Source organism: Scyliorhinus canicula, chromosome 7 (assembly GCF_902713615.1).
Source record: "Scyliorhinus canicula chromosome 7, sScyCan1.1, whole genome shotgun sequence".
NCBI lineage: Eukaryota > Metazoa > Chordata > Chondrichthyes > Carcharhiniformes > Scyliorhinidae > Scyliorhinus > Scyliorhinus canicula.
The window spans coordinates 198155169-198181579 of record NC_052152.1 but is presented as its reverse complement, the minus strand read 5'-3'; the positions used below and the strand labels follow the sequence as shown (position 1 = coordinate 198181579).

General features: G+C 54.7%; 1 protein-coding gene across 1 annotated transcript in view; it reads right to left on the bottom strand.

Moving 5' to 3' along the window:
* Positions 1 to 23802: 23802 nt before the first annotated feature.
* Positions 23803 to 26411, bottom strand: part of LOC119969162 (N-terminal EF-hand calcium-binding protein 1-like) — a gene marked incomplete at its 5' end in the record, with an annotated part of 108605 nt that continues 105996 nt past the window's right edge. The window contains one exon of the mRNA XM_038802389.1: positions 23803 to 24491. Within this exon, the coding sequence (XP_038658317.1) occupies positions 24454 to 24491 (38 nt within the window). The remainder of the gene's footprint in view (positions 24492 to 26411) is intronic.

The window sequence follows — 26411 nt, the reverse complement described above, 5'->3', positions numbered from 1 at the left end:
AATTAGAAGGGCCCCTGGACAACTTGGTCTCTTTAATATTTTTATGGAGGTTTCTGAGTGTCACTGTTTGGCCTCTGCCCCAGTTAGAGTCAGTGCCTTCAGTAGAGGGGGGGGGGGGAGGGGGGGGGGGAGTGTAAAGGGGAAGAAAAGTCTTTTTAAAATAAATTTAGATTACCCAATTTTTTTTTTCAATTAAGGGGCAATTTAGCGTGGCCAATCCACCTGCCCTGCACATCTTTGGGTTGTGGGGGTGAAACCCACGCAGACACGGGGAGAATGTGCAAACTCCACACGGACAGTGGCCCAGGCCAGGATTGAACCCAGGTCCTCAGCGCCGTAGGCAGCAATGCTAACCATCGCGCCACCATTCCACCCAGGGGAAAGAAAAGTTGCTGGAATTTTATCTCGACATGTTAAGACAGACAGTGAAAGTGCTGAGTCTCAATTCCAGACGATAACTACGGGGGTAATGGTGAAATCAGAAATTCCAGGGATTCTATGTTCTATCTCCACATCCTTAGGGCCAAACGTTAATGACGAAAGAAATCCTAATGTCACATCAATTAAAAGGTGATTTACAAATCACAGACCATTTTTTTTATTTGTTCATGGGACGCTGGCGGCGCTGGCTGTTCCAGCATTTATTGCCCATCCCTAATTGCCCTTTAGGGGGCAGTTAAGAGTCAACCACATTGCTGTGGGTCTGGAGTCACATGTAGGCCAGACCAGGTAAGGCCGGCAGACTTCCGTCCCTAAATGACATTAGTGAACTAGATGGCTTTTTATGACAATCAACAATGGTTTCATGGTCATCATTAGACTTTTTCAATCCCAGATTTTTAACCATTAACCATTTCAACCATTATAATAATAATCTTTATTGTCACAAGTAGGCTTACATTACCCTGCAATGAAGATACTGTGAAAAGCCCCTAGTTGCCACATTCCGGCGCCTGTTCGGGTACACACAGGGAGAATTCAGAATGTCCAATTCACCTAACAGCACGTCTTTCGGGACTTGTGGGAGGGAACCGGAGCACCCGGAGGAAACCCATGCAGATACGGGGAGAACGTGCAGACTCCACACAGACAGTGACCCAAGCCGGGAACTGAGTCTGGGACTCTGGTGCTGTGAAGCAACAGTGCTAACCACTGTGCACCGTGCTGCCCAGTTAGCTTCAAGACTTAACCCATAAAGTGAAAAGGGATGCTTAAGGATTCGACAATAATGAGAGGTTTTGATAAAGTGAGCGAAGTAAGTATGCATCGGAAACACCTTCGCCTGCAAATTCCATCCAAGCCACGCACCAATACCTAAGACAATAGCTGCATGCGTCACGCTGACAATCCCCAGGAATGACTCAACTCTGGGTCAGGTCCCAAATACTGTCATTATGGTATGTCTGGTCTGGAATCTAATCTGCGCAACACTGTTTGAATCTGTTCTCTACGAATAAACTTTGCATTGCAAAAAATGAACAAAGAACAAAGAAAAGTACAGCACATGCTGCCCGACTAAACTACAATCTTCTACACTTCCTGCACTGATTCATCAACAATGTGCCATTGCCCAAGGGAGCAACATAAAAAATTGGGGGTATTTTTGTAACCACCAGCATCTGATCGCCCTGACTAGAATTACTTATGCATAAAATCCCTGGATTGGCTCGGGTCTTGTGGATTGACTGGGTCTGTATCTTGAGTTCAATTCAAATTACAAATAGAACTTGACATAAAAAATGCCGGGCTGAATTTTATGACCCCGTCACGGAGGGTGGGTGGGGCGAGAGAACACGGCGAGCCATTCAAAAGTCCATTGACTTCGACGGGAGCAGAAAATCTCACTGGTGGTAAAACCTTAGTTAGAGAAATGGTTTGCATTTACTTAATACCATAACGCATCCTCTTTTTAAAAAAAAATAATTTTCATTGGAATTTTTTGAAAAATATATATCAACAGAACAATAATAATAATAACAATAATAAACACCCCCCCGGCACCCAAAACAACGCATATAACAAACCCCCCCACACCCCCAAACCCAATAAACAACAAAATAAATTAACAATAAGCAAATTAACTTAAACACTACCCCCTGAGAACCCCCCCCCCACCTTCCCCCCCTCCCCCCCTTTCCCCCCTCCCCCCCCCTTTCCCCCCCTCCCCCCTTTCCCCCCTCCCCCCCTTTCCCCCCCCTCCCCCCCGGGTTGCTGCTGCTGCTGATCTAGTTCCTTATCGTTGAGCCAGAAAGTCGAGGAAAGGCTGCCACCTCCTAAAGAACCCTTGTACCGACCCCCTCAGGGCGAATCTGACCCTCTCCAGCTGAATGAATCCCGCCATGTCATTGATCCAGGTCTCCACGCTTGGAGGTCTCGCATCTTTCCACTGCAGCAAGATCCTCCGCAGGGTTACTAGGGACGCAAAGGCCAAAACATCGACCTCTTTCGCCTCCTGCACTCCCGGCTCCACCCCAACCCCAAATATCGCGAGTCCCCAGCCTGGCTTGACCCTGGACCCTACCACCCTCGACACCGTCCTCGCTACCCCCTGCCAGAATTCCCCCAGTGCCGGGCATGCCCAAAACATATGGGCATGGTTCGCTGGGCTCCCCGAACACCTAATGCACCTGTCCTCGCCCCCAAAAAACCTGCTCATCCTCATCCCGGACATATGACCCCTGTGCAGTACCTTGAACTGGATGAGGCTAAGCCTCGCACATGAAGAGGAGTTCACCCTCTCCAGGGCATCCGCCCATGTCCCCTCCTCAATTTGCTCCCCCAGCTCCGCTTCCCACTTAGCCTTCAGCTCCTCTACCGACGCCTCCTCCACCTCCTGCACAACCTGGTAGATGTCAGACACCTTCCCATCCCCGACCCACACTCCCGAAAGCACCCTATCCCTTACCTCCCGCGGGGGCAGTGAAGGGAATCCCTCCACCTGCCGCCCAGCAAACGCCTTGACCTGAAGATACCTGAACATATTCCCCGGGGGAGCTCAAACTTCTCCTCCAGTTCACCCAGGCTCGCAAACCTCCCGTCAATGAACAGGTCTCCCAACTTCCTAATGCTCGCCCTGTGCCACCCCAGGAACCCGCCATCAATGTTCCCTGGGACAAACCGGTGGTTCCCCCGCAGCGGGGCCTCCACCCGAGCCCCCCACTTCCCCCCTGTGTCGCCTCCACTGCCCCCAAATTTTGAGGGCAGCCGCCACCACCGGGCTCGTAGTGTACCTCATTGGAGGGAGCGGCAACGGCGCCGTTACCAGTGCCTTCAGGCTCGTGCCTCCACAGGACGCCATCTCCATTTGTTTCCATGCTGCCCCCTCCCCATCCATTACCCACTTACGTACCATCGAGACATTAGCCGCCCAATAGTACCCAGAGAGGTTGGGCAGCGCCAGCCCCCCTCTATCCCTGCCCCGCTCCAAAAAGACCATCCGTACCCTCGGAGTCCTGTGCGCCCAAACAAATCCCAGAATGCTGCTGTTCACCCTCCTAAAAAAGGCCCTCGGAATGAAAATGGGGAGGCACTGAAACAAAAACAAAAACCTCAGGAGCACCGTCATTTTAACGGACTGTACTCTACCCGCCAACGACAGCGGCAGCATGTCCCACCTTTTAAATTCCTCCTCCATCTGCTCCACCAACCTAGTAAAATGAAGCTTGTGCAGAGTCCCCCAGCTCCTAGCCACCTGAACCCCCAGGTACCTAAAACTCCTCACTGCCCTCTTTAGCGGGAGCCTACCAATCCCCTCCTCCTGATCTCCCGGGTGTACGACAAACAGCTCACTCTTGCCCAGGTTCAATTTATAGCCCGAGAAACTCCCAAACTCAGCAAGAATCTCCATCACCTCCGGCATTCCCCCCACCGGGTCTGCTACATACAGCAGCAGGTCGTCTGCATACAGCGACACTCTGTGCTCCTCCCCACCTCGCACCAAACCCCTCCACCCCCTCGACTCCCTGAGAGCCATGGCAAGAGGCTCTATTGCCAGCACAAAAAGCAAGGGGGACAGGGGGCACCCCTGCCTCGTCCCATGGTGGAGCCTGAAGTACTCGGACCTCCTCCCATTTGTCGCTACACTCGCCATCGGGGCCTCGTACAGCAACCTCACCCATTTAATAAACCCCACCCCAAACCCGAACCTCTCCAACACCTCCCACAAGTACCCCCACTCAACCCTGTCAAAGGCCTTCTCCGCATCCAATGCCACGACAATCTCCGCCTCTCCTTCTGCCGCCAGCATCATTATCACATTTAGCAGCCTTCGCACGTTAGTGTTCAGCTGCCTCCCCTTCACAAAACCCGTCTGATCTTCATGTATCACCCCCGGCACCCAGTCCTCTATTCTAGTGGCCAAGATCTTCGCCAGCAACTTGGCGTCCACATTCAGCAGTGAAATTGGCCTGTATGATCCGCAATGCAAGGGGTCCTTATCACGCTTCAGGATCAGGGAAATCAGTGCCCGAGACATCATCGGGGGCAAAACACCCCCCTCCCATGCCTCGTTAAAGGTCCTATCCAACAGGGGGCCCAACAGGTCCGCGTATTTCTTATAAAATTCAACCGGGAACCCATCCGGTCCCGGCGCCTTCCCCGACTGCATGTGGCCAATCCCTCTGACCAGCTCCTCCAACTCGATCGGCGCCCCCAGTACCTCCACCTGCTCCTCCTGCACCCTTGGAAATCGCAGCCTGTCCAAAAAGCTCTCCATTCCCCCTCCCCCCGCCGGCGGCTCCGACCGGTACAGTTCCCTGTAAAAGTCCCTAAAGACCTCATTGACCTCTGCCCCCTGCCGCACCACATTCCCATCTCTATCCTTCACTCCACCAATCTCCCTAGCCGCGTCCCGCTTGCGAAGCTGATGCGCCAGCATCCTGCTCGCCTTCTCCCCATACTCGTAGACCGCTCCCTGGGCCTTCCTCCACTGTGTCTCCGCCTTTCTGGTGGTCAATAAATCAAACTTGGCCTGCAGGCTACGCTGCTCCCCCAACAATCCCTCCTCCGGGGCCTCCGCGTACCTCCTATCTACACTCAACAGCTCCCCCACCAGTCTCACCCTCTCCCTCCTCTCCCCCCTCTCCCTATGGGCTCGGATGGAGATCAGCTCCCCCCTAATCGCTACCTTCAGAGCATCCCACACCATCCCCACCTGGACCTCCCCAGTATCATTGACCTCGAGGTACCTCTCGATACATCCACAGACCCTCCTATACACCTCCTCATCAGCCAACAACCCCACGTCCAGACACCAAAGCGGGCGCTGGTCCCGCGCCTCCCCCATCTCCAGATCCACCCAATGCAGAGCATGGTCCGAAATCGCAATAGCCGAATACTCGGCGTCCTCCACCCTCGTGACCAGTCCCCTGCTCAGAACAAAGAAATCAATGCAGGAATAAACCCTGTGCACATGGGAGAAAAAAGAGTACTCCCGAGCCCTCAGCCTCCCAAACCTCCAGGGATCCACTCCTCCCATCTGGTCCATAAACCCCCTCAACACCTTGGCCGCCGCCGGCCTCCTGCCTGTCCTTGAACTAGAATGATCCAGTAGGGGGTCCAGCACCGTATTGAAGTCCCCCCCCATGATCAAGCCCCCCACCGCCAGGCCAGGAATGCAGCCCAACATGCGCCTCATGAAACCAGCATCATCCCAATTTGGGGCGTACACATTAACCAACACCACCCTCTCCCCCTGCAGCTTACCGCTCACCATCACATATCTGCCGCCACTATCAGCCACCACCTCAGTCACCTCAAACGCCACCCTCTTCCCCACCAGGATCGCCACCCCCTAGTTCTTCGAGTCGAGCCCTGAATGGAAAACCTGCCCCACCCACCCCTTCCTCAGACGGACCTGGTCCGCCACCTTCAGGTGGGTCTCCTGGAGCATGGCCACGTCCGCCTTCAGCCCCTTCAGATGCGAAAACACCCGGGCCCGCTTAATCGGCCCATTCAACCCCCTCACGTTTCACGTGATCAGCCGGATCAGGGGGCACCCCGCCCCCCTCCCCCGTCGACTAGCCATAGCCCATCGACTGCTCTCCCCTGGCCAGCACCCATTCGGCCCGTTTCCCACGGAGATAGAACCTCACCCCGACCCCCCCGACCCACACCAGCTCCTCCCTGGCCAATCCAGCAGCAGCCCGGTACCCCCCCCCCCCCCCCCGCCAAGGCTAGGACCCCTCCTAGCCGTAATGTTTCCTCCACTGTACTCCCGTGAGTCAGCTGACTTCTGCTGACCCCGGCAGCTCCCGCTCTAACTCCGACCCGCTCCCGCTTTGGCGCTGGAAACCCGGTCTAGTAACCCCGCCCCTCGCCACCAACTCCACCCCCTCGTCCCGCAGCGCGGGAAACCAGAGAAAAGCCCGCGCTTTCACACTGCCCCACCCCACCAATGCAGCTCCCAAACAGCAGTCCCAACCCAACCACCAACTCCGTACAAACAAAGACACAGATCAACCACAAACCCCAATACCCTCCTTAAAACACAAAACCATAACCAACATCATCCGAAAGCAAGAGAAAAAACAGAAACAAACAAAATAACCAGCAACAGCATAAACAGTGATACAGAAATAAAAAAACTCCCACGGCCCCCAATCTCTAGTTCGAGTCCAGCTTTTCAGCCTGTACAAAGGCCCACGCCTCCTCCGGGGACTCAAAGTAGTGATGCCGGTCCTTGTAGGTGACCCACAGGCGCGCAGGCGGCAGCATGCCGAACTTCACCTGCTTACCATGGAGCACCGCCTTCGTCCGGTTAAACCCGGCTCTCCACTTAGCCACCTCCGCACTCCAGTCCTGGTAGATACGCACTACCGAATTCTCCCACTTACTACTCCTCACCTTCTTGGCCCATCGGAGAACACACTCCCGGTCACTGAACCGATGGAACCGCACCAGCACCGCCCGTGGGGGTTCATTCGCCTTAGGCCGCCTGGCCAGTACTCTATGGGCCCCCTCCAGCTCCAGGGGCAGATGGAAGGATCCTGCCCCCACCAGCGAGTTCAGCATCACGGCCACATAAGCCGGCAGGTCCGACCCCTCCAGCCCCTCCTCGAGGCCCAGGATCCGCAAGTTCTTCCTCCTCGATCGAAACTCCATCTCCTCGAACCGATCTTGCCACATTTTGTGAAGTGCCTCGTGCTCCACCTTCCCCACGAGGGCCGAAACCTCATCCTCGCGCTCAGAGGCCTGCTGCTGCAACTCAAGCATCGCTGCACCCTGGGTTGTCTGGGTCTCCAGCAGCTTACTAGTCGTCACCTTCAGGGATTCCAACAACTCCCCTTTCAGCTCCGTAAAATAGCGCAGAAGGGCCGCCTGCTGCTCCTCCGCCCACTGCCTCCACTCCTCAGGGGCTCCACCGGCCGCCATTTTGTTCACCTTCCCCCGCTTTTCCAGGGGAGCTGCTGCCGTTTTTCTCCTCGCCCCACTCCGAGTCCGCACCATAAATCCCGGGGGGTTTTGCTCCAGACCCCTTTATCCACCGGGAATCGTCGAATCAGCGCCGTTTGGGGCCCTTAAAAGAGCCCACAAGTCCTATTAAAGCGGGAGCTGCCGCACGTGCGGCTTAGCTCCTCATAGCCACAACCGGAAGCCCACCATAACGCATCCTCAGTGCAGTAATCCATGAGACACGAAAAAGAAGCTAAACAGGTTTATTTATTTATTTAATAAATTTAGAGTACCCAATTCATTTTTTCCAATTAAGGGGCAATTTAGCATGGCCAATCCACTGAGCCTGCACATCTTTGGGTTGTGGGGGCGAAACCCACGCAAACATGGGGAGAATGTGCAAACTCCACACGGACAGTGACCCAGAACTAGGATTGAACCTGGGACCTCAGCACTTTGAGGCAGCAATGTTAACCATTCTGCCACCGTTCTGCCCCTAACAGGTTTATTTTAACTGAAAAGTTAAAGCCTCTGCCATGGGTTACAAAACTAGGGCGGGATTCTCTAATCCCGCGGCAGAGCGTACACGCCGTTGCGTTTTACGAGGGCGTGAACGGGCTGACCCAACAACTGATTCTGGTCCGCAAAAGGAGCCAGCACGGGACTGGAGCAGTTCACGCTGCTCCAGCTGCTGATCCTAGCGTGGACTGGGATCCGCGGGATCCGTGCATGCGCAGTGGCACCAGTGCCAATGCGCGCACACGCAGTTCCTTCCTTCAATGCTCCCGGCGGGGGGTCGGAGAATCCCACCCCTGGTGACTGTAAGTATTGGGCAGCCATGAGCCAAAGACTCGCGCATTTTAATAAGAATTATTGGTTCAGTCACTTATGTTGTGACTCCGGGGCACGTGGGGCTGGAATTGACCGCGCTCTTGCCCAGTGTTTCACCAAAACTTGGGTTAACGAGAGAGCCATTTGCTATAACGTTCAGGAAAATCAATAGAAGTAACAAAACAAGGAAGAATTATGGCTGCATTGTCAGCATTGCTGTCTCTTCATAGAATCTAACCGCCCAGAAAGAGACCATTCACAGAATCACAGAATTATTACGGTGCATCATAGCCTCGTGTCATTCCCTGCCTGTTCCCCATAACCTTGCACATTGTTTCTATTATTCCCCCCCACCCTGTCTCAATGAGCTCTGTAAGCTATTATCTCCCCCCCTGATCACTGCCTTCACTGCGTCCCAGACCATGGAGGGAAAGATCTCCCCATTCTGGGTGCAGCTAACGTATCTGTCGATGGTTTGTGCCATCCTTTTGCAAATGCTTTGTCATTGATGAGGGCTGTGTCCAGCCTCCATGGAGGGGGGTGCTGGGCCCGGTTTGTCTCCAACCTCACATCCATGTAGTACTGTGTGTGGTCCGTCAGACCATAAGACATAGGAGCAGAATTAGGCCATTCAGCCCATCAAATCTGCTCCACCATTCAATCATGGCTGATATGTTTCCCATTCTCCTGCCTTCTCCCCGTGACCCCTGATTCCCTTATTAATCAAGAACCTATCCATCGCTGTCTTAAAAACACTCAGTGATCTGGACTCCACAGCCTTCTGCGACAATGAGTTCCACAGATTGACCACCCTCTGGCTGAAGAAACATTGCATTTACCTTCCTAACTGCCGACTGATTCTGCACGTTAATCTTAAGAGAATTGTGAACAAGGACTCCCTTTGTGCTTCAGATTTCGGAAGCCATTCCCCATTTCGAAAATAGTCTATTCCTCCATGTTTCCTACCAAAGTGCATAACCTCTCACTTTTCCACAATATATTCCATCTGCCAATTCTTTGCCCACTTTCCTAGCCTGTCCAAGTCCTTCTGCAGGCTCCCTGCATCCTCAACACTACCTGTCCCTTTACCTATCTTTATACCATTTGCAAAGCTAGCAACAGTGCCTTCAGTTCCTTCTTCCAGATCATTAATGTATATCGTGCAAAGTTGTGGTCCCAGCACCGACCCCTGAGGCACACCACTTGTCACCGGCTGCCATCCTGAAAAAGACCCCTTTATCCCCGCTGTCTGCCTTCTGCCAGTCAGCCAATCCTCATCCATGCCAGTACCCTGCCCCTTACACCATGGGCTCTTATCTCATTTACCAGCCTCCTGTATGGCACCTTGTCAAAGGCCTTCTGGAAATCCAAATAGGTTACGTCCGGTGGCTCTCACTGCAGGATTTCCTCAGGGTCGTGTCCTAGGCCCAACAATCTTTAGCTGCTTCATCAATGACCTTCCTTCCAACACAAGGTCAGAAGTGGGGATGTTCACTGCTGATTGCACAATGTTCAGCACCATGAAGGAGAGGGCCTGGAGGAGAGGGCCCCAGACAGTAAGAGGAGAGACCAAAGTGTGATTTGGTGTTAGGGACCCCTCCCGATATGAGGTCACCCCTCCTCCCCTGCATCAGCTCCTTGGCACCGCTTCAGCGCAGGAAAACGGATCTGATAACCACGTGTTAGAAAAAAAGCCAAAAGGGCAGCACGGGTGGCCCAGTGGTTAGCATGTTCGATCCCGGCTCTGGGTCACTGTCCGTGTGGAGTTTGCGCACTCTCCCCATGTCTGCGTGGGTTTCGCCCCCACAACCCAAAGATGTGCAGGTTAGGTGGATTGGCCACGCTAAATTGCCCCTTAATTGGAAAAATTAATTGGGTACTCTGGGCGAGGGTCTCCAACCCTTCGCGCCTGGCGTGGGGGCGGAGAATAACCGTTCACACCGGAACTCTGGCGCGACGGCGCATCCGCGATTCTTTGCGGTCCCGCCAGTCCCGCGCGTGCAGTCGACGCGCCGCCGGTCCGGGGCCGTTGGAACAGGCCCCCGCGACAATGCTCCACGGTCGACCGGCCAAACTCCCGCTGCCGTGGTTTACATGTGGTACCACCCGGCGGGAGCTGTGACCCACGGCCGCGGTGGCGGTCCTGGTGGGGGGGCGGGGGGGGGGGGGGGGATCTGACTCTGGGGGAGGCCTCAACGGTGGCTAGGCCCGCGGTCGGGGGCCATCGAACGGCAGGCCATCGCGATCTGGGAGGGACGTACCTTCCTCCATGCGGGCCCGCTGTGTCATGTCGGCGGCGCCCACGGCGAGGTGGGCCGTCGCAGGCATGCGCGGACTTGCTTGCGGCCTCCGTGCGCATGCGCGGCCGCGTGGTCTGGCCTAGCAAGGCCACCGCCAGCAGCCAGAGCCGAGGGATTCACGCCGGGGCTCTGCTAGGCCCCCATGGGAAACGGAGAATCACCCCGGACCTTCGAGGAAAAACTCCGGAGTGATTCTCGCCCGTTTTCTGGCGGGCCTGGGGAATCCCTCCCTCTAAATTTATTTTTAAAAAGAAAGAAAGTGAAGGAGAGATTTGAAAAGAAGCGAACACTTATGCAGAAAATGGACAGAATACTCAATGACTCAATGTTGAGCCACAAGACTATGCAAAGGGAATTCTCATCAGGCGCATGTACCGAATATGTAAATCCTCCATGCAAAGTTTAGCTGCCAATCTATTGCAACACTGTCATGTAAAGCTGAACCAAACGCAGCAGGCAGCTCATGCAAATAACGAAAAGTTGAAGCATTACACATGCTGGTGCTGCAACAACGTAGCTGGAACGTATCCTTTAGTCGTTGTGAACGAGGGAACTCCCTAAGTGTTTGTGCATCATTCTTGCATTAGAATTGACCACCTTATCTGTATTGAACAAAAAACTCTTTCTTAGAAATAACTCCAGGAACTATTATTCAAAGTTGAGCTGACGTGTAGTTCACTTTGCTCTTTTTCAGGCAAATCAAGTGTGTGTTTCCTCTTCTGTGGCTGAGTGGTGGAGGAAGTGGAGGAAGATTCACTTCTCACAGTGGCTCTCTCAGGAGTTTGCTTGGTAGTCTTCCCCACACTATAACCTGATTGCCCCTACCTGCCTGCCACTCATCGTTCATACATTCACAAGATATCATAGAAACATAGAATCACATAATTTACAGTGCAGAAGGAGGTCATTCGGCCCATCGAGTCTGCACCAGCCCTTGGAAAGAGCACTCTACCCCAGTGTTCTTCCAACTTTTTTTCCGGGGACCCATTTTTATCAACCGGCCGACCTGCACGACCCACGGCGGCCGACCTTCGCGACCCACGCCGGCCGACCTACGCGACCCACGCCGGCCGACCTTCGCGACCCACGCCGGCCGACCTGCGAGACCCACGGCGGCCGACCTTCGCGACCCACGCCAGCGGACCTTCGCGACCCACGGCGGCCGACCTACGCGACCCACGCCGGCCGACCTGCGCGACCCACGCCGGCCGACCTTCGCGACCCGCGCCGGCCGACCTTCGCGACCCACGCCGGCCGACCTTCGCAACCCACGCCGGCCGACCTTCGCGACCCACGCCGGCCGACCTTCGCGACCCACGCCGGCCGACCTTCGGGACCCACGCCGGCCAACCTTTGCGACCCACGCCGGCCGACCTTCGGGACCCACGCCGGCCAACCTTCGCGACCCACGCCGGCCGACCTTCGCGACCCACGCCGGCCGACCTTCGCGACCCACGCCGGCCGACCTTCGCGACCCACGCCGGCCGACCTGCGCGACCCACGCCAGCCGACCTTCGTGGCCCACGCCGGCCGACCTGCACGACCCACCATTTTCTCTTACCTTGTTTGCTGCTGACAAAAATGGAGGAAATGGTTTTGGGTCTCTTTGGCCCTCGTACACGCTCCTCCAATGGAACCTGTTGGATGAAGGAGAAGTCTTCTGGTGTCGGACAGTATGGGGTCTCCATCTGTCCAAAGTTCTGAATTTTTTTCTGGTAAAATTTTATCAAATAAAACCCCACCGAACTTGTAAAAAAATAAAAATAAAATGAATAAAAGAAATGAATAAAATGAATAAACCCCCCTGAACTTGTAAAACAAAAATCTGCGACCATTTTTTAAAAAAGCGGGCGCACTGCGCATGCGTGCCCGATCATCGGCGCGCATGCGCAGTGCAGCCGCATTTTTTTTTACATGTTTGCGGCCATTTTGAAGGCCGCTTGCAGCCGCCGTTTTTAACAGCCGGCTGCTGCGGCTGTTACGTGCAGATTTGGAAGATCGGGAGCGCTGCGATGGGCGGCTCCCCGACCCTCCCGACACCCGCCTGAGACTCACCCGTGGGTCGCACCCCCGAGTTTGACAATGCCTGCTCTACCCAGGCCCACACCCTATCCCCGTAACCCAGTCACCCCACCCAACCTTCTTGGACGCAAAGACAATTTATCATGGCCAATCATCCTAACCCGCACATCTTTGGACACCCGGAAGAAACCCACGCACACACGGGGAGAACGTGCAGACTCCGCACAGACAGTGACCAAGCTGGGAGTCGAACCTGGGATCCTGCAGCTGCGAAGCAACTGTGGTAACCACTGTGCTACCGTGCTGCCCAGAGCAGAATTAGGCCATTTGGCTCATCGAGTCTGCTCTGCCGTTCGATCATGGCGGAACACCTCACGGGTGACATTTGCTTCCAACAATAAATGGTCACTGGTGCCAAGTGTATAATTCGACATTGATAAATACTCCAGCTGGGGGGTGGTCAATGTTCCAACCGAGTCAGGAACTCGCGCTCATAATCCTACAGCTCTCCCCAATCTCCCACAGTTTCTTGCCTATTTCCCACTATCTTTTTCTCCAGTCTTCTCCATTCTATCACAGTTTCTCACTGGTTTACCATAACTCTGGCCTGACCTCACCCCCCCACTCCCCAACCACCACATCTTTCCCACTCCCCTCCATCTTCTGCACCCCCCCCCCCCCCCCCCCCCCCCCACATAAACACAAATACCTCCCTCTCTTTGCTTCTCTCAGACCATCACCTATTGGCCTTTCTGATCCCTCTCTCTGGGCCAATCTTTCTGCCCTTGCTGCTTCCCCTCCCTCTCAGCCCTCCTCGCCCCAGACATTTCGGCCTCATCTTGCTGTTCTACTCTTGTGTGGTTTGTCACCACTCTGCCAGCCCTCCTGATGATTCAGGGGGCACCTTTAGAAGTGAAGGCAGTGGAGATCAAGTAACAAAAACACAAAAGGGTGAATTTTAAACTCAACAACAATGAATCCCAAGGTGCTTCACAGAACAGATGACCAATGGTTTGATCGTGGAAGTAAGTTTTCAGGAGTATCTTAAAGGCAGGAAGACAGAACGGTGGAGAGACTGAGAAGCTCAGGGAAGAAATTCCAAATCTCAGGATCTTGGTAGCTGACGACATGTCCACCAAACCTGAGGCTTAACATCAGGGATGTGCATGATGATGATACCCAAGAGGATTGAGCCTTCTTTTCCATCCCATGGCTGTAAGATTCTGTCTAACACATTGACTTGTTAATTAATAGGTTTGAAAGTCAAGGTTAGCACTGCTGCCTCGCGGCGCTGAGGTCCCAGGTCCGATCCCGGCTCTGGGTCACTGTCCGTGTGGAGTTTTCACATTCTGTGTTTGCGTGGGTTTCGCCCCCACAACCCAAAGATGTGCAGGCTAGGTGGGTTGGCCACGCTAAATTGCCCCTGAATTAGAAAAAAATGAATTGGATACTCTAAATTTATTTTCAGAAAGGTTTGAAAGTCAAGTGTCAACAACTTTTTACAACATCCGGTTGCGGTGATGCGGAGCTGAGCCGCACGTTCGGCAGCTCCCGCTATTAAAGGACTTTCGGAGCCTATTTTAGGGCCCCAAACGGCGCTGTTTCGACGATTCCCGGTGGGGGAAGGTGTCTGGAGGAGCATTCCCCAAAATTTATGGTGCTTACCCGGAGTGGGGCAAAGGAAAAGGCGGCAGCAGCTCGCCAGGAAAAGCGGGGGAAGGAGGACAAAATGGTGGCCGGCGGAGCACCCGAGGACTGGTGGAAGTGGGCGCAGGAGCAGCAAGCTGCTCTTCTGCGCTGTTTTGCGGAGCTGAAGGCTGAGTTGCTGGACTCCCTGAATGCAACTACCAACAAGCTGCTTGAGACCCAGACAGCCCAGGGAGTGGCCATTCAGGAGTTGCAGCGGCAGGCCGCTGAGCGGGAGGAGGAGGCCGTGGTCCTCGTGGGGAAGGTGGAGTTGCACGAGGCACTTCACAAAAAGTGGCAAGATCGCTTGCAGGAGCTGGACTTTCGGACGAGGCGAATGAATTTGAGGATCCTGGGCCTGGCGGAGGGGCTGGAGGGGTCGGATCTTCCGTCTTATGTGACCACGATGCTGAGCTCGTTGATGGGAGCGGGGTCCTTCCATTTGCCCCTGGAGCTTGAGGGAGCCCACAGAGTGCTGGCCAGGAGGCCTAAGGTGCGGTGCTGGTGCGGTTCCATCGATTCAGTGACCGGGAGTGTGTGCTGCGCTGGGCCAAGAAAGAGAGGAGCAGCAAGTGGGAGAATTCGGTAGTGCGAATCTACCAGGACTGGAGTGCGGAGGTGGCTAAGCAGCGGACCGGGTTTAACCGGACGAAGGCGGTGCTGCATGCCAAGCAGGTCAGATTTGGAATGCTGCAGCCTGCGCGTCTGTGGATGACATATAAGGACCAGCACCATTACTTCGAGTCCCCGGAGGAGGCTTGGGCCTTTGTACAGGCGGAGAAGCTGGACTCGAACTAGGGTCTGGGGGCTGCGGGGTCCGGTGCATTTCGGCTGTTGCTGTTTTTGCTGTTGCTGTTTTTGTAATTTTGACATGTGTTTTTTATGCTGGTTTTTTGCTCTGTTTTCGGGTGGGTCTGTTGGGTGTGGTCTTGGGTTATGTGGGGAATGTTGGGGGTTTGGTTTTTATTTTCTCTTCTGTACGGGGCTGGGGGATGGGGTGGAGCTGGAATTTGGGGAGCTGCGTCAGAAGGGTGGGGTGGGGCAGTGTGAAAGCGCGGGCTTTCCTCTGGTTTCCCAGGGGCATGGGGGGTGGAGCTGGTGGTGGGGGTGTGGCCTCCACTGGTTTTTTCCCGCGCTGAAGCGGTGCCAGGGAGGTGTGGCAGGAGGGGGGATGACCCCATGTCGGGAGGGGCCGGGTTTTGGCGGGAGTTGCCGGGGTCAGCAGAAGTCAGCTGACTCACGGAAGTACCATGGAGGGTGCATCGTAGCTAGGAGGGGTCCTAGCCTGGGGGGATTGGGGGGGGGGGGGGGATACCGGGATGCCGCTGGAAGGGCCAGGAGAGAGCTGGTGTGGGCCGGGGCGGTAGAGGGGAGGCGGTTTCGTCATGTGGAACGGGTCGGGCGGGGGGGTGCTGGCCTGGGGCGAGCAGTCGATGAGCTATGGCTAATCAGAGGGGGAGGGGGGCGGGGTGCCCTCTGATCCGGCTGATCACCTGGAACGTGAGAGGGCTGAATGGGCAGGTTAAGCGGGCTAGGGTATTCTCTCATTTGAAGGGGCTGAAGGCGGACGTGGCTATGGTCCAGGAGACCCACTTGAAGGTGGCGGACCAGGTTCATCTGAGGAAGGGGTGGGTGGGGCAGGTTTTCCACTCAGGATTAGACGCAAAGAACCGGGGGGTGGCGATTCTGGTGGGGAAGAGGGTGGCGTTCGAGGCGTCTGAGGTGGTGGCGGACAAGGAGGGCAGATATATTATGGTGAAGGGTAGGCTGCAGGGAGAGAAGGTGGTGCTGGTTAATGTATATGCCCCGAATTGGGATGTGCTGGCTTTATGAGGCGCATGTTGGGCCGCATTCCGGACCTGGGGGCAGGGGGCCTGATCATGGAGGGAGACTTTAACACGGTGCTAGATCCCCCACTGGACCGGTCCAGTTCAAGGACGGGTAGGAGACCGGCGGCGGCTAAGGTGCTGAGGGGGTTTATGGACCAGATGGGAGGGGTGGAACCCTGGAGGTTTGGGAGGCCGAGGGCGCGGGAGTACTCCTTTTTCTCCCATGTCCATAGGGTCTATTCCCGAATAGATTTTTTCATCCTGAGCAGGGGATTGATCCCGAAGGTGCAGGATGCCGAGTAGTCGGCCATAGCGATTTCGGACCATGCTCCGCACTGGGTCGATCTGGAGATGGGGGAGGCGCGGGACCAGCGCCCGCTGTGGCGCCTGGATGTGGGGATGCTGGCTGATGAGGAGGTGTGTAGGAGGGTCCGGGAAGTATTGAGGGGTATTTGAGACCAACGACACGGGGGAGGTCCGGGTGGGGATGGTCTGGGAGGCTCTGAAAGCAGTGACCCGGGGGGAGCTGATTTCCATCCGGGCCCATAGGGAAAGGAGGGAGAGGAGGGAGAGGGAGAGACTGGTGGGGGAGCTCCTGGCCGTGGATAGGAGGTACGCGGAGGCCCCGGAGGAGGGGCTGCTGGTGGAACGGCATAGTTTGCAGGCCAAGTTCGACTTGTTGATCACCAGAAAGTCGGAGACACAGTGGAGGAGGGCGCAATGCGCGGTATATGAGTATGGGGAGAAGGCGAGCAGGATGTTGGCGCATCAGCTCCGCAGGCGGGATGCGGCTAGGGAAATTGGTGGAGTGACGGACAGCGCCGGCTCTAGGGTTGCTGGCGCCCCGGGCAAGCTGAACTTCGGCGTCCTTGGGGGGGGGCGGGGGCGGGGCCGGGGGGGGGCGGGGCCGGGGCCGGGGGGGCGGGGCCGGGGGGGCGGCGGGGGCCGGGGGGGCGGGCGGGGGCCGGGGGGGGGGGGGGGGGGGCCGGGGGGGCGGGGCCGGGGCCGAGGCCGGGGGGGGGCGAGGCCGGGGGGGGGGGCGGGGGCGAGGCCGGGGGGGGTGGGGCCGAGGCCGGGGGGGCGGGGCCGAGGCCGGGGGGGGGGGGGCGAGGCCGGGGGGGGGAGGGGCCGGGGCCGAGGGGGGGGGCGGGGCCGGGGCCGAGGGGGCCGAGGAGGGGGGGGCGGTGTGGGGTGGCCGAGGAGGGGCGGACCCGAGGGGGGGCGGGGCCGAGGAGGGGCGGGGGGGCGAACACGCGGGGGGGGCGGACGGACGCGGGGGGCGGGCGGACCCGAGGGCGGGGCGGACGCGGGGGGGCGGGCGGACCCGAGGGGGGCGGGGGGGGGAATGAGCGGGTGGGGGCGGACCGAGCCGGGGGCCGCCCTGGGGGCGGGCGGCCACCGCGCATGCGCTGGTTGGCACCGGACCAACTGCGCATGCGCGGGACCCGAGTCTGGCGCCCCCGAGCACATGGCGCCCCGGGAACAGCCCGAGTTGCCGGTGCCTTGAGCCGGCCCTGGTGACGGATAAGGGTGGGAATGTGGTGCAGAAGGGGGCAGAGGTGAATGGGGTCTTTAGGGACTTTTACAAGGAACTGTACCGGTCGGAGCAACCGGTGGGGGGGGGGGGGGGGGGGGGGTGTAGATGGAGAGCTTCAGAGACAGAAACTGAGATTTCAGATTAAATGGTCACACTAATAGAAAAGCAAAAGAACCAATATGAAAAATGGTCGATGAAAAAGATGCTGAATTGAAATGCTGGAAAGAGAAGAAACTTTATCACACGAACGAACTACCAGAAACAGCGAACAACGGCCATTCCTTCACACGTGATAGACCGAGACAATGAAAGAACTGTCAAGACATAAGACTGTTGTATGGTGATGATATGTACCTGCACCCATTATAATGTAAGATGCTCGGCAGAGCAGGGATCAATGTGGGACTGGAGAGTGGCACCGCCCACAAAGTGACATATGTAGTCACCTGGTCAGAGAACAGTCGCGAACAGAACTCAGTAAGCAGCAACTCTGCGCGGAACAGCTCCATGGAAGACCATATCTGCAACTGTACATAGTTAAAGCCTGGCAATAAAAGTGTTTATGTTTAAACCCACAGGCCTCAAGATCTCATCAATGAACCAACACCACTGTAACATTGCAAAAAAAACTATATTGGGCAGGTCCCCCCCCCCCCCCCCCTGGGGCCAGGTCAGAGGATCCCTGGTGGGGGGGGGGGGGGGGGAATCCCGCCCAGCCCGCTGGCTGTTGTATTCTCCGGCGCCGTTTTTCAGGTGGGGGCGGGGTTCACGCCACGCCAGTCGGGGGCCCCCCAGCGCCCCCCCCCCCCCCCCCGGCCTATGGGCTGGATTCTCAATTATTGGGATTATGTTCCCACGCCGGCATCAAAACGGTGGCGTTTTACTCCTGACAATCCTGGATTAAAGGGACACGAATTCCCAGCCCTGAGTGGGGCTAGCAGGGACCCGGAGTAAAGATCGCAGCTTTTGCTGCAGATCTGGGCCCCCGCACCTCCGGGTCAGAGGTCACGCAAGGCGGACTCGGACCGCGGAGGTAGACCCACAAAGGAGACCCCCCCACACCCCCCCCCCCCCCCCGACCCTCAACCCCGTCATTAACATTCCCCGGCCGCCCATAAGGCCCCCCCCCGGCCTTCGATCCGCCCACCCCAACCAGGGCGGCCGCGGACTGAGTCTGCAGCCGCAACGCGAGTATCCCGCCCGGCTGGACCAGGTTAAATCCACACCGTCAGGCAGTCGGGGGTGGTCGGAGCAGGCCTCTGGCAATGGCCCCAGGCGGCAGGGCGTACTCCCCGATGATGCTGCTTTTCGGCGCCGGTCCCGATTTCTGCGTCAAACTGAATTCTCTGCCCCCTGCGGCGGCTCTGATTTCAGCATCGGTGTGTGCGGAGAATCCAGCCCTATGGGAGGGGGCAATGGGGGTGTCTGGTTGAGGAGGTGGCGGCAAGGCATGCATTGTGGAGGGGGATGGTGGGCCTCAGATGGACTTTGGGGGCAACTCCCTTTCGCAGTTTTCCCGGCCCAGAGGACTGGAGAATTGCGAGGGCCCAGAGAATCTGTGCTGGCCCTGCTGAGTGGATGCAAATAAGGACCTGTTTGCATCCATTCATATTCACTGCTGGTTTCCCAGACGCGAACCCTAATCCCAGCGCCAGCAGGAGGCCGGAGCATCGTGATCGGATCAGCGCCTGGCGCCAATCCCGATTTTTCCTGTCGTACCAAGCAGACATGGTGGGACGGATCGCTTGTAAACATGTGGACCACTTGAGGAGTAGAGAGACGCTCAGCTGTCAGTGTTGCTATCAAGGATTGTTTCCAAACCCGTAACCACCAAATGACCTGATCGACCTGCTATAGACATAACTGATGCCTCCGTGGAAGCAAATAGTGATAACTGCCTGTGCCAGAAGAGATATCTGTTATTGCAGTTCCTGCTAATGTCAATCCTGTGGGAGCGTCTCAGACAACAGAATTACACTCTACAAGAAACAGAAAAAACCCTCGGAGACACAATTTATAATTGTCCAACCTCATATATGTAGCATTTAGTTTGAATTGAGGACTGAGTAACTCAGTTATTGAAGATTGTATAAAGGAGTTAAAGGGGGAGGGATTGGCGATTTGTCGTGCGTGTCCCTTTAAGGGCAACACAGCAGAGTAAGGGTCACTTGGCTTGGGGGCCAATTAGGACTGAGAGCGGGTAATCACCCTCGCGGGAGAGGGAGCCCTCTTAAGCAGGAGACATGTGGGAGGTTAAGTGCAGCCATGAGGCTACTGTTTTCTTATTAATAAACCCTTTTCGTGTTCACAAATGAAGTCTGTGAAAGTGCATCATTACAGGGGTGTTTTAGACAAAGGTTATATTAACTATATTAATTCACCCATGATGGTTTCTGCTGATGTCAAGTCATCCTGCCATTTTTTGACCATTACCCCTTAATCTACAACCACCATTTTTGTGTAATTGCGACTCTTGACAACATTGCAAATTTAACAGTCTACTGAGAAGAGCATCTGCCACAGAGAGACCCGTGCTCAATGAACCCTGTCAGGTATGTTTAAGCAAACCTATGTGTGTGTGGAGCACACGCTGCTCTTATGAGTCCCAGAAAAACAGCTTGATTTGCTGCCATTCCCAATTTACCCCCTTAGCCAGGCCCCCTTCTTCTCCCCCCCCCCCCCCCCCCACACACTGGGTGCCTTCTGACCCACAAAACACTCTCGAAACCCATCAACTCTGTGATTTATTTTGACTGTTGGCTTCTAAGCTGCCCAATTTCCGTAGGCCCAAAGCTACAGCCTTGGCTCGGCAAACATGACTGGGGTAGACATTTGTCATGTGAAATGTTAATTGGACTGGCAGCAACATAAACATTTCAGCAGGCCATCTGACTCTGGCTGAGAACCTAACAAGACACCACCCGCCGGGCCGGAGAATCACCGGGGGACGGCGTGAATCCTGCCGCGCCGCCCAGACGCCGGCTGCCGGATTCTCCGCCGCCGGTTTTTCGGCGGGGGTGGGAATCGGGTCACGCCGGTCGGAGGCCGTTGGCAGTGGTCACACACCCCCCCCCCCCCCGGCGATCCTCCGCTCCGCGGTGGGCCACCCGCTTTTGGCCAGTCCCGCTGGCGTAAATCAAACAAGGTCCTTACTGGCGGGACCTGGCTCTGTGGGCGGCCTGCTGAGTCCTGGGGGGGGGGGGGGGGGGGGGGGGGGGGGGGGCGCAGGGGGGAGCTGACCCTGTGGGGTGCCCCCACAGTGGCCTGGCCCGTGATCGGGGCCCACCGATCCGTGGGCGGGCCTGTGAAGTGGGGGCACTCTTTCGCTCCACGCCGGTCGCTGTAAACGCCCGCCATAGCCGACGTGCGCATGTGCTGGGATCACGTCAGTACATGCTGGCACTCCCGCGCAGGAGTCAACTCGCGCCAGCCGGCGGAGGCCCTTTGGCAATGGTTGGCGCAGCGTCAACCCCGCCGGTGCCGGCCTAGCCCCTGAAGGTGCTGTACGGCGCGCCCCGCCGGTTAGGGGAGAATCCCGGTGAGTCACAATCCATTCAACCAAAGACCTGTTCAGGGCTAAATAAGGAGACAGATAGCCTTGTGTATCCATATATTATTTATTACCTACACAACAACAATCCACCTACAGGAATACAGTCATATTCTAAATAATTCAGCAATTTGAACATATGCTCAAGAGGAAAATAAAACTATCTGTTCTGTTCTGAGGTCTCTTGCAATATTTCCCATTTACCTTCTTTACATTTTTGTAGTTTTAACTTTCTTTCGTATTTAATCCTAATCTTGTCCCCTCATCCCAGGTAGAGCTGAATGTGAGGTGATATATCCCCATTTAAGGGCTAATATTATGGTTTATTGTCTTGCTTGGGAATCTTGCCGGTCGACAATACATTTTGAACATTCGGCCATGCGCTGACTGAATTTAATGGACAGAATATAGTGTCCAGTCTTCACATATGCACTCTCTGGAGCACAAATTCAACATACTCTTAATGGAAACTATCGAGGGTTAAGCTATTTCTTCAGCAGAATTCTTTATACGGTTGGATGAAAACTTTACTTGTCAAAGGGATAGATGCTTCAGTTTCCAATTTAAGACGTGCAAGAGCAGGACCTGGAAGCTGAGATGGAGAAGGGAGAACAATTGCAGAGAAGTACCTACCTTGAGGTTGCTACTTCCTTATGACTTCATAGAATCATAGAATTTACAGTGCAGAAGGAGGGCCATTTGGTCCATCGGGTCTGCACCGGCCCTTGGAGGAGCACCCTACCTACGCCCACACCTTTACCCTATCCCGGTAACCCAGTAACCCCACCTAACCTTTTTGGACACTAAGGGCAATTTAGCATGACCAATCCACCTAACCTGCACATCTTTGGACTGTTGGAGAAAACTGGATGAAACTCACACAGACACGGGGAGAACGTGCAGGCTCCGCACGGACAGTGACCCAAGCTGGGAATCGAACCTGAGATGCTAGAGCTGTGAAGCAACAGTGCTAAACCACTGTGCTACCCGTGCCGCCCCTATAATAATCTTTATTAGTGTCACAAGTAGGCTTACAGTAACACTGCAATGAAATTGCTGTGAAAAACCCCTAGTCGCCACATTCCGGCACCTGTTTGGGTACACTGAGGGAGAATTCAGAACGCCCAATTAAACTAATGAGCACGTCTTGCGGGACTTGTGGGAGGAAACTGGATCGCCCAGAGGAAAACCACGTAGACACGGGGAGAACGTGCAGACTCCGCACAGACAGTGACCCAAGCCGGGAATCGAACCTGGGACCCTGGCCCTGTGAAGCATCAGTGCTAACCACTGTGCTACCGGACTTCACTGAATGACATTTCCAATTTAGTGCAAGTTTCTATCCAGCTCTAGACTGTTCTGTGCCGTGAAACCACACACACTGGGTACATGGGAGATTACCCACAAATTCATTTGACTTTCATCCCTTTGACGTGGGGTACTTTCGAGACCAAAATACAGACCACGTTCTGTCCTCCTGCATTGCTTACACTTCCCAACCCAGCATGGTTTTACTTAAATTAAATATACAACTAAAGGAGGGATATTTTCCCTCCGTGCTCACGGCAGCAATGACGATTTGCGTTCATGTAGCACCCTTAGCTAGTAAAACATCCCAATGCGCTTCACAGGAGCATTATCAAACACAATTTGACACCGAGCAATAGAGAGAAATATTGAGATAGGTGGCGAAAAGCTTGGTCAAAGAGGTAGGTTTTAAAGATTGCCTTAAAGGAGGTGGGAGAAGTAGAGAGGCAGAGGGTTGGGGAGGGAATACCAGAGCTTAGGATCTTACCAGCTGGACGCACAGTCACCAATACGAATTGGGGAAGAACAAGAGACTAGGTAGAATTGGACAAGCGCAAAGTTCTTGAATAGTTCTGGGGCTGGAGGGGGCTATTGAAATAATGAGGAGGCCATCGAGCCTTTGCCAAGATGAGAATTTATTACATCAAAGGCTTTTGTCAGAGGTGGGGCCATTGTGGTCAGTGAGCAAAAGGGGTGATGGGTGAATGGGACTTGGTGTGAGTGAGGATACAGCAACACTCAAGGAACAAATGTTCCCCAAAGTATCACAGAGAGCCTCTCAAAGCACAATGAATGAATCTGTTTTACGAATCTGGCCTCCCCCGTAGCTACCGATTGTTCATTCGAGCGGCTCCCACCAAGCAATGGACCAGTTCAAGTTGAATCATTTGGGGGGGGGGGGGGGGGGGGGGGGAGACCGAAATGGCTTCACCTCCCATTTCACTGGTTGGGATCTCCCTGTGAAATCTACTCTTCGCTAACATCAGACCATGCCACGGTGGAGACTGAGAGAGCACCGTTTGTGGAGAAAGGGGGATGGTGGATGGGGAGGGCAGGTATTGTTTTGGGGGGGTGGGGGGGGGGGGGACTGGTGTTCTAGGGTAGGCTCTGAATCTAACTGATTTATGATGGAGCCTGTTTGTAGGATCAATAAGCAAAGAAATAGTTGTATTTCCAATCCGCACAGGTAAACAGCATCGCCATATGCACTTCCTAGAACTAAAATAAATAAATAAATATCTAGCCTCCATCACTCACTCCTCCACCTGCCCCCCTCCCCCCCCCCCCCCCCCATGTATTTTGCTTGCCTTGCATATCCCCAGTTGGGATTTGTGTCTGTAGCAATGTCAAATAATGGGTTAAACAGAGGGGGGGGGGGGGGGGGGGGGGAATATATCTACACAAGATCCAGGTGTATAACTGTCTATGCATACAAGCAAGGAGAAACTCACCTACCAACATTTACATGACAATAAGGTACATATTAGAATAACAGAGCTGAATAGCACAGAAGGAGGCCATTTGGCCCACGATGCCTGTACTGGTCCTTTAGAAAGGGCCAATCAATGATTTCCCAGCCGCTGTGTTCTTTCCCCACAGCCTTGAGAATTTTTCCGCTTCCCGTATTGATTCAACGCTGTTCATTAAGTATTAACGTCGGGTTCAGGTAGTTTTTCTGACATCTCTTGGAAGTTAAATATGGTGACAGGGAAGGGGATCTGCAAAGGTGGGGCGTTGCTGCAAACAGACAAATGTAACTCATCTCTCGTCACACCGGGGTCACAGGTCAACTGGACCCGTCTGCATTTCACAATAAATATTTCAGCAATCAAAATACACGGTAGCTATTTGTCATTGGGTATGCGACTTGGCTAAAGAAACTGTCCTATGGCAGCGGGTTGAACGTTTATCCGTTGGATCCTGAGGCAACATCAGCCAGTCTTGAGGACAGTGGTTCAAGTTCCTGAAGAGTGGCGTTGCTTCCAAAAAGGGAAGGGATCAGTTGTTGTTGTTCTTGTTGGTAACCCACCAGGACGCTAGAAACAGTAACGGTAAGAATGTGAGAACATAATAAATAGGAAATGGAGTCAGCCTTTCAGCCTGCTCCGCCACACAACAAGATCGTGGCTGATGCCCTATCTCCACTCCACATCCCTGCATTAGCCCGCATCCCTCATGACCTAAAAATCTATCAACCTGCATCTCGAGTACATTCAACAGCTGAGAAGCCACAGCCCTGTGTGGGGTGCAGAATTCCAAAGTTCCTCAACCCTTTAACCGCACAGATTTTCCCTTCACCTCAGCCCTCGGGGGCCTCAATCTCCCGTCCTGTACCTTGCTGCTATGCACCACTCTCAACAACCTTGTGCAAAGGCTCTCAACTACAATTATCAGAATAAGAACGTATGAAAACGCCTTAAAGGGACCCCAGTTAAACGAGTTGCAAACTAAAGGCCGTGCACTGAGACTAACCTTTAACATTATCTTGTGTTCTAGATTTCCCAGCCAGAGGAGGCATTTTTCCAGCAGAGAAGAAAATTAAATTCTAATTTTAGAATAGATAAACTGGACAGAGCGAGGAATAGATTTTTTTTTCCCCTCTCGAGATGGGATCTGATTCCAAGGTCGATGTCTAGGTGTGTGCCGAGATAACGTAGTTTAATTTTAACTTAGGAGTGGCAATAAAGTGGGGAGGAGGAGGCCGAGGTGAGTATCAAACCTTGCTGATCTCGGCTGGGTGATAATGCATGCTCCCAGTCGCTGGGCCAAACCCCATTGGGCAGCAGCAGCTGGGTGGCGGGTCGGGCGGGGGCATCCAAGAGGCAGGAACGGTTACCAACACTCGGATAAGTCATGGGAGCTTTGGCAGGGATCAGAACATAGAATCCCTACAATGCGTAAGGAGGCCATTCAGCCCATTGAGTCTGCGCCAACCCCCCCAAAAGAGCACCTCACCCAGGCTCAATCCCCGCCCTATCCCTGTAACCCCACCTTACCTGTACATCTTTGGACACTAAGGGCAAGTTAGCATGGCCAATCTACCTAACCTGCACATCTATGGACTGTGGGAGGAAACCGGAGCACTCGGAGGAAACCCACGCAGACATGGGGAGAATGTGCAAACTCCACATAGACAGTCACCCGAGGCCGGAATTGAACACGGGTCCCTGATGCTGTGAGGCAGCAGTGCTAACCTCTAGCCACATGGCTTTTTGAGGGTTGTAGTGTTTCACATTTCTATTTGGACAGTTACTGCTGACACAAACACTTACAGGTTAGACAACAGTAGGGCAGCACGGTGGCCAAGTGGTTAGCACAACCGCCTCACGGCGCTGAGGTCTCAGGTTCGATCCCGGCTCTGGGTCACTGTCTGTGTGGAGTTTGCACGTTCTCCCCGTGTCTGCGTGGGTTTCGCCCCCACAACCCAAAAATGTGCAGAGTAGGTGGATTGGCCACGCTAAATTGCCCCTTAATTGGAAAAAATAATTGGGTAATCTAAATTTATAAAAAATAAGGTTAGACAACAGTGAGAATAGATACAAGTCCACGGATGTGCAGGTTAGGTGGATTGGCCGTGCTAAATTGTCCCTTAGTGCCCAAAGGTGTATAGGTTAAGTTAAGGGGTTATTGGGTAAGGGCGAAAGAATGGGCTTGGATGGAGCACATCTTTTTTTAATAAATTTAGTGTACCCAATTCAGTTTTTCCAATTAAGGGGCAATTTAGCGTGGTCAATCCACCTACCCTGCACACTTTGGGTTGTGGGGGCAAAACCCACGCAGACACGGGGAGAATGTGCAAACTCCACACGGACAGTGACCCAGAGCCGGGATCGAACCTGGGACCTCGGCGCCGTGAGGCTGCAGGGCTAACCACTGCGCCACCGTGCTGCCCGGAGGACATCTTTTAGAGTAGGTGCAGAGTCGATGGGCTGAATGGCCTCCTTCTGCACTGTAGG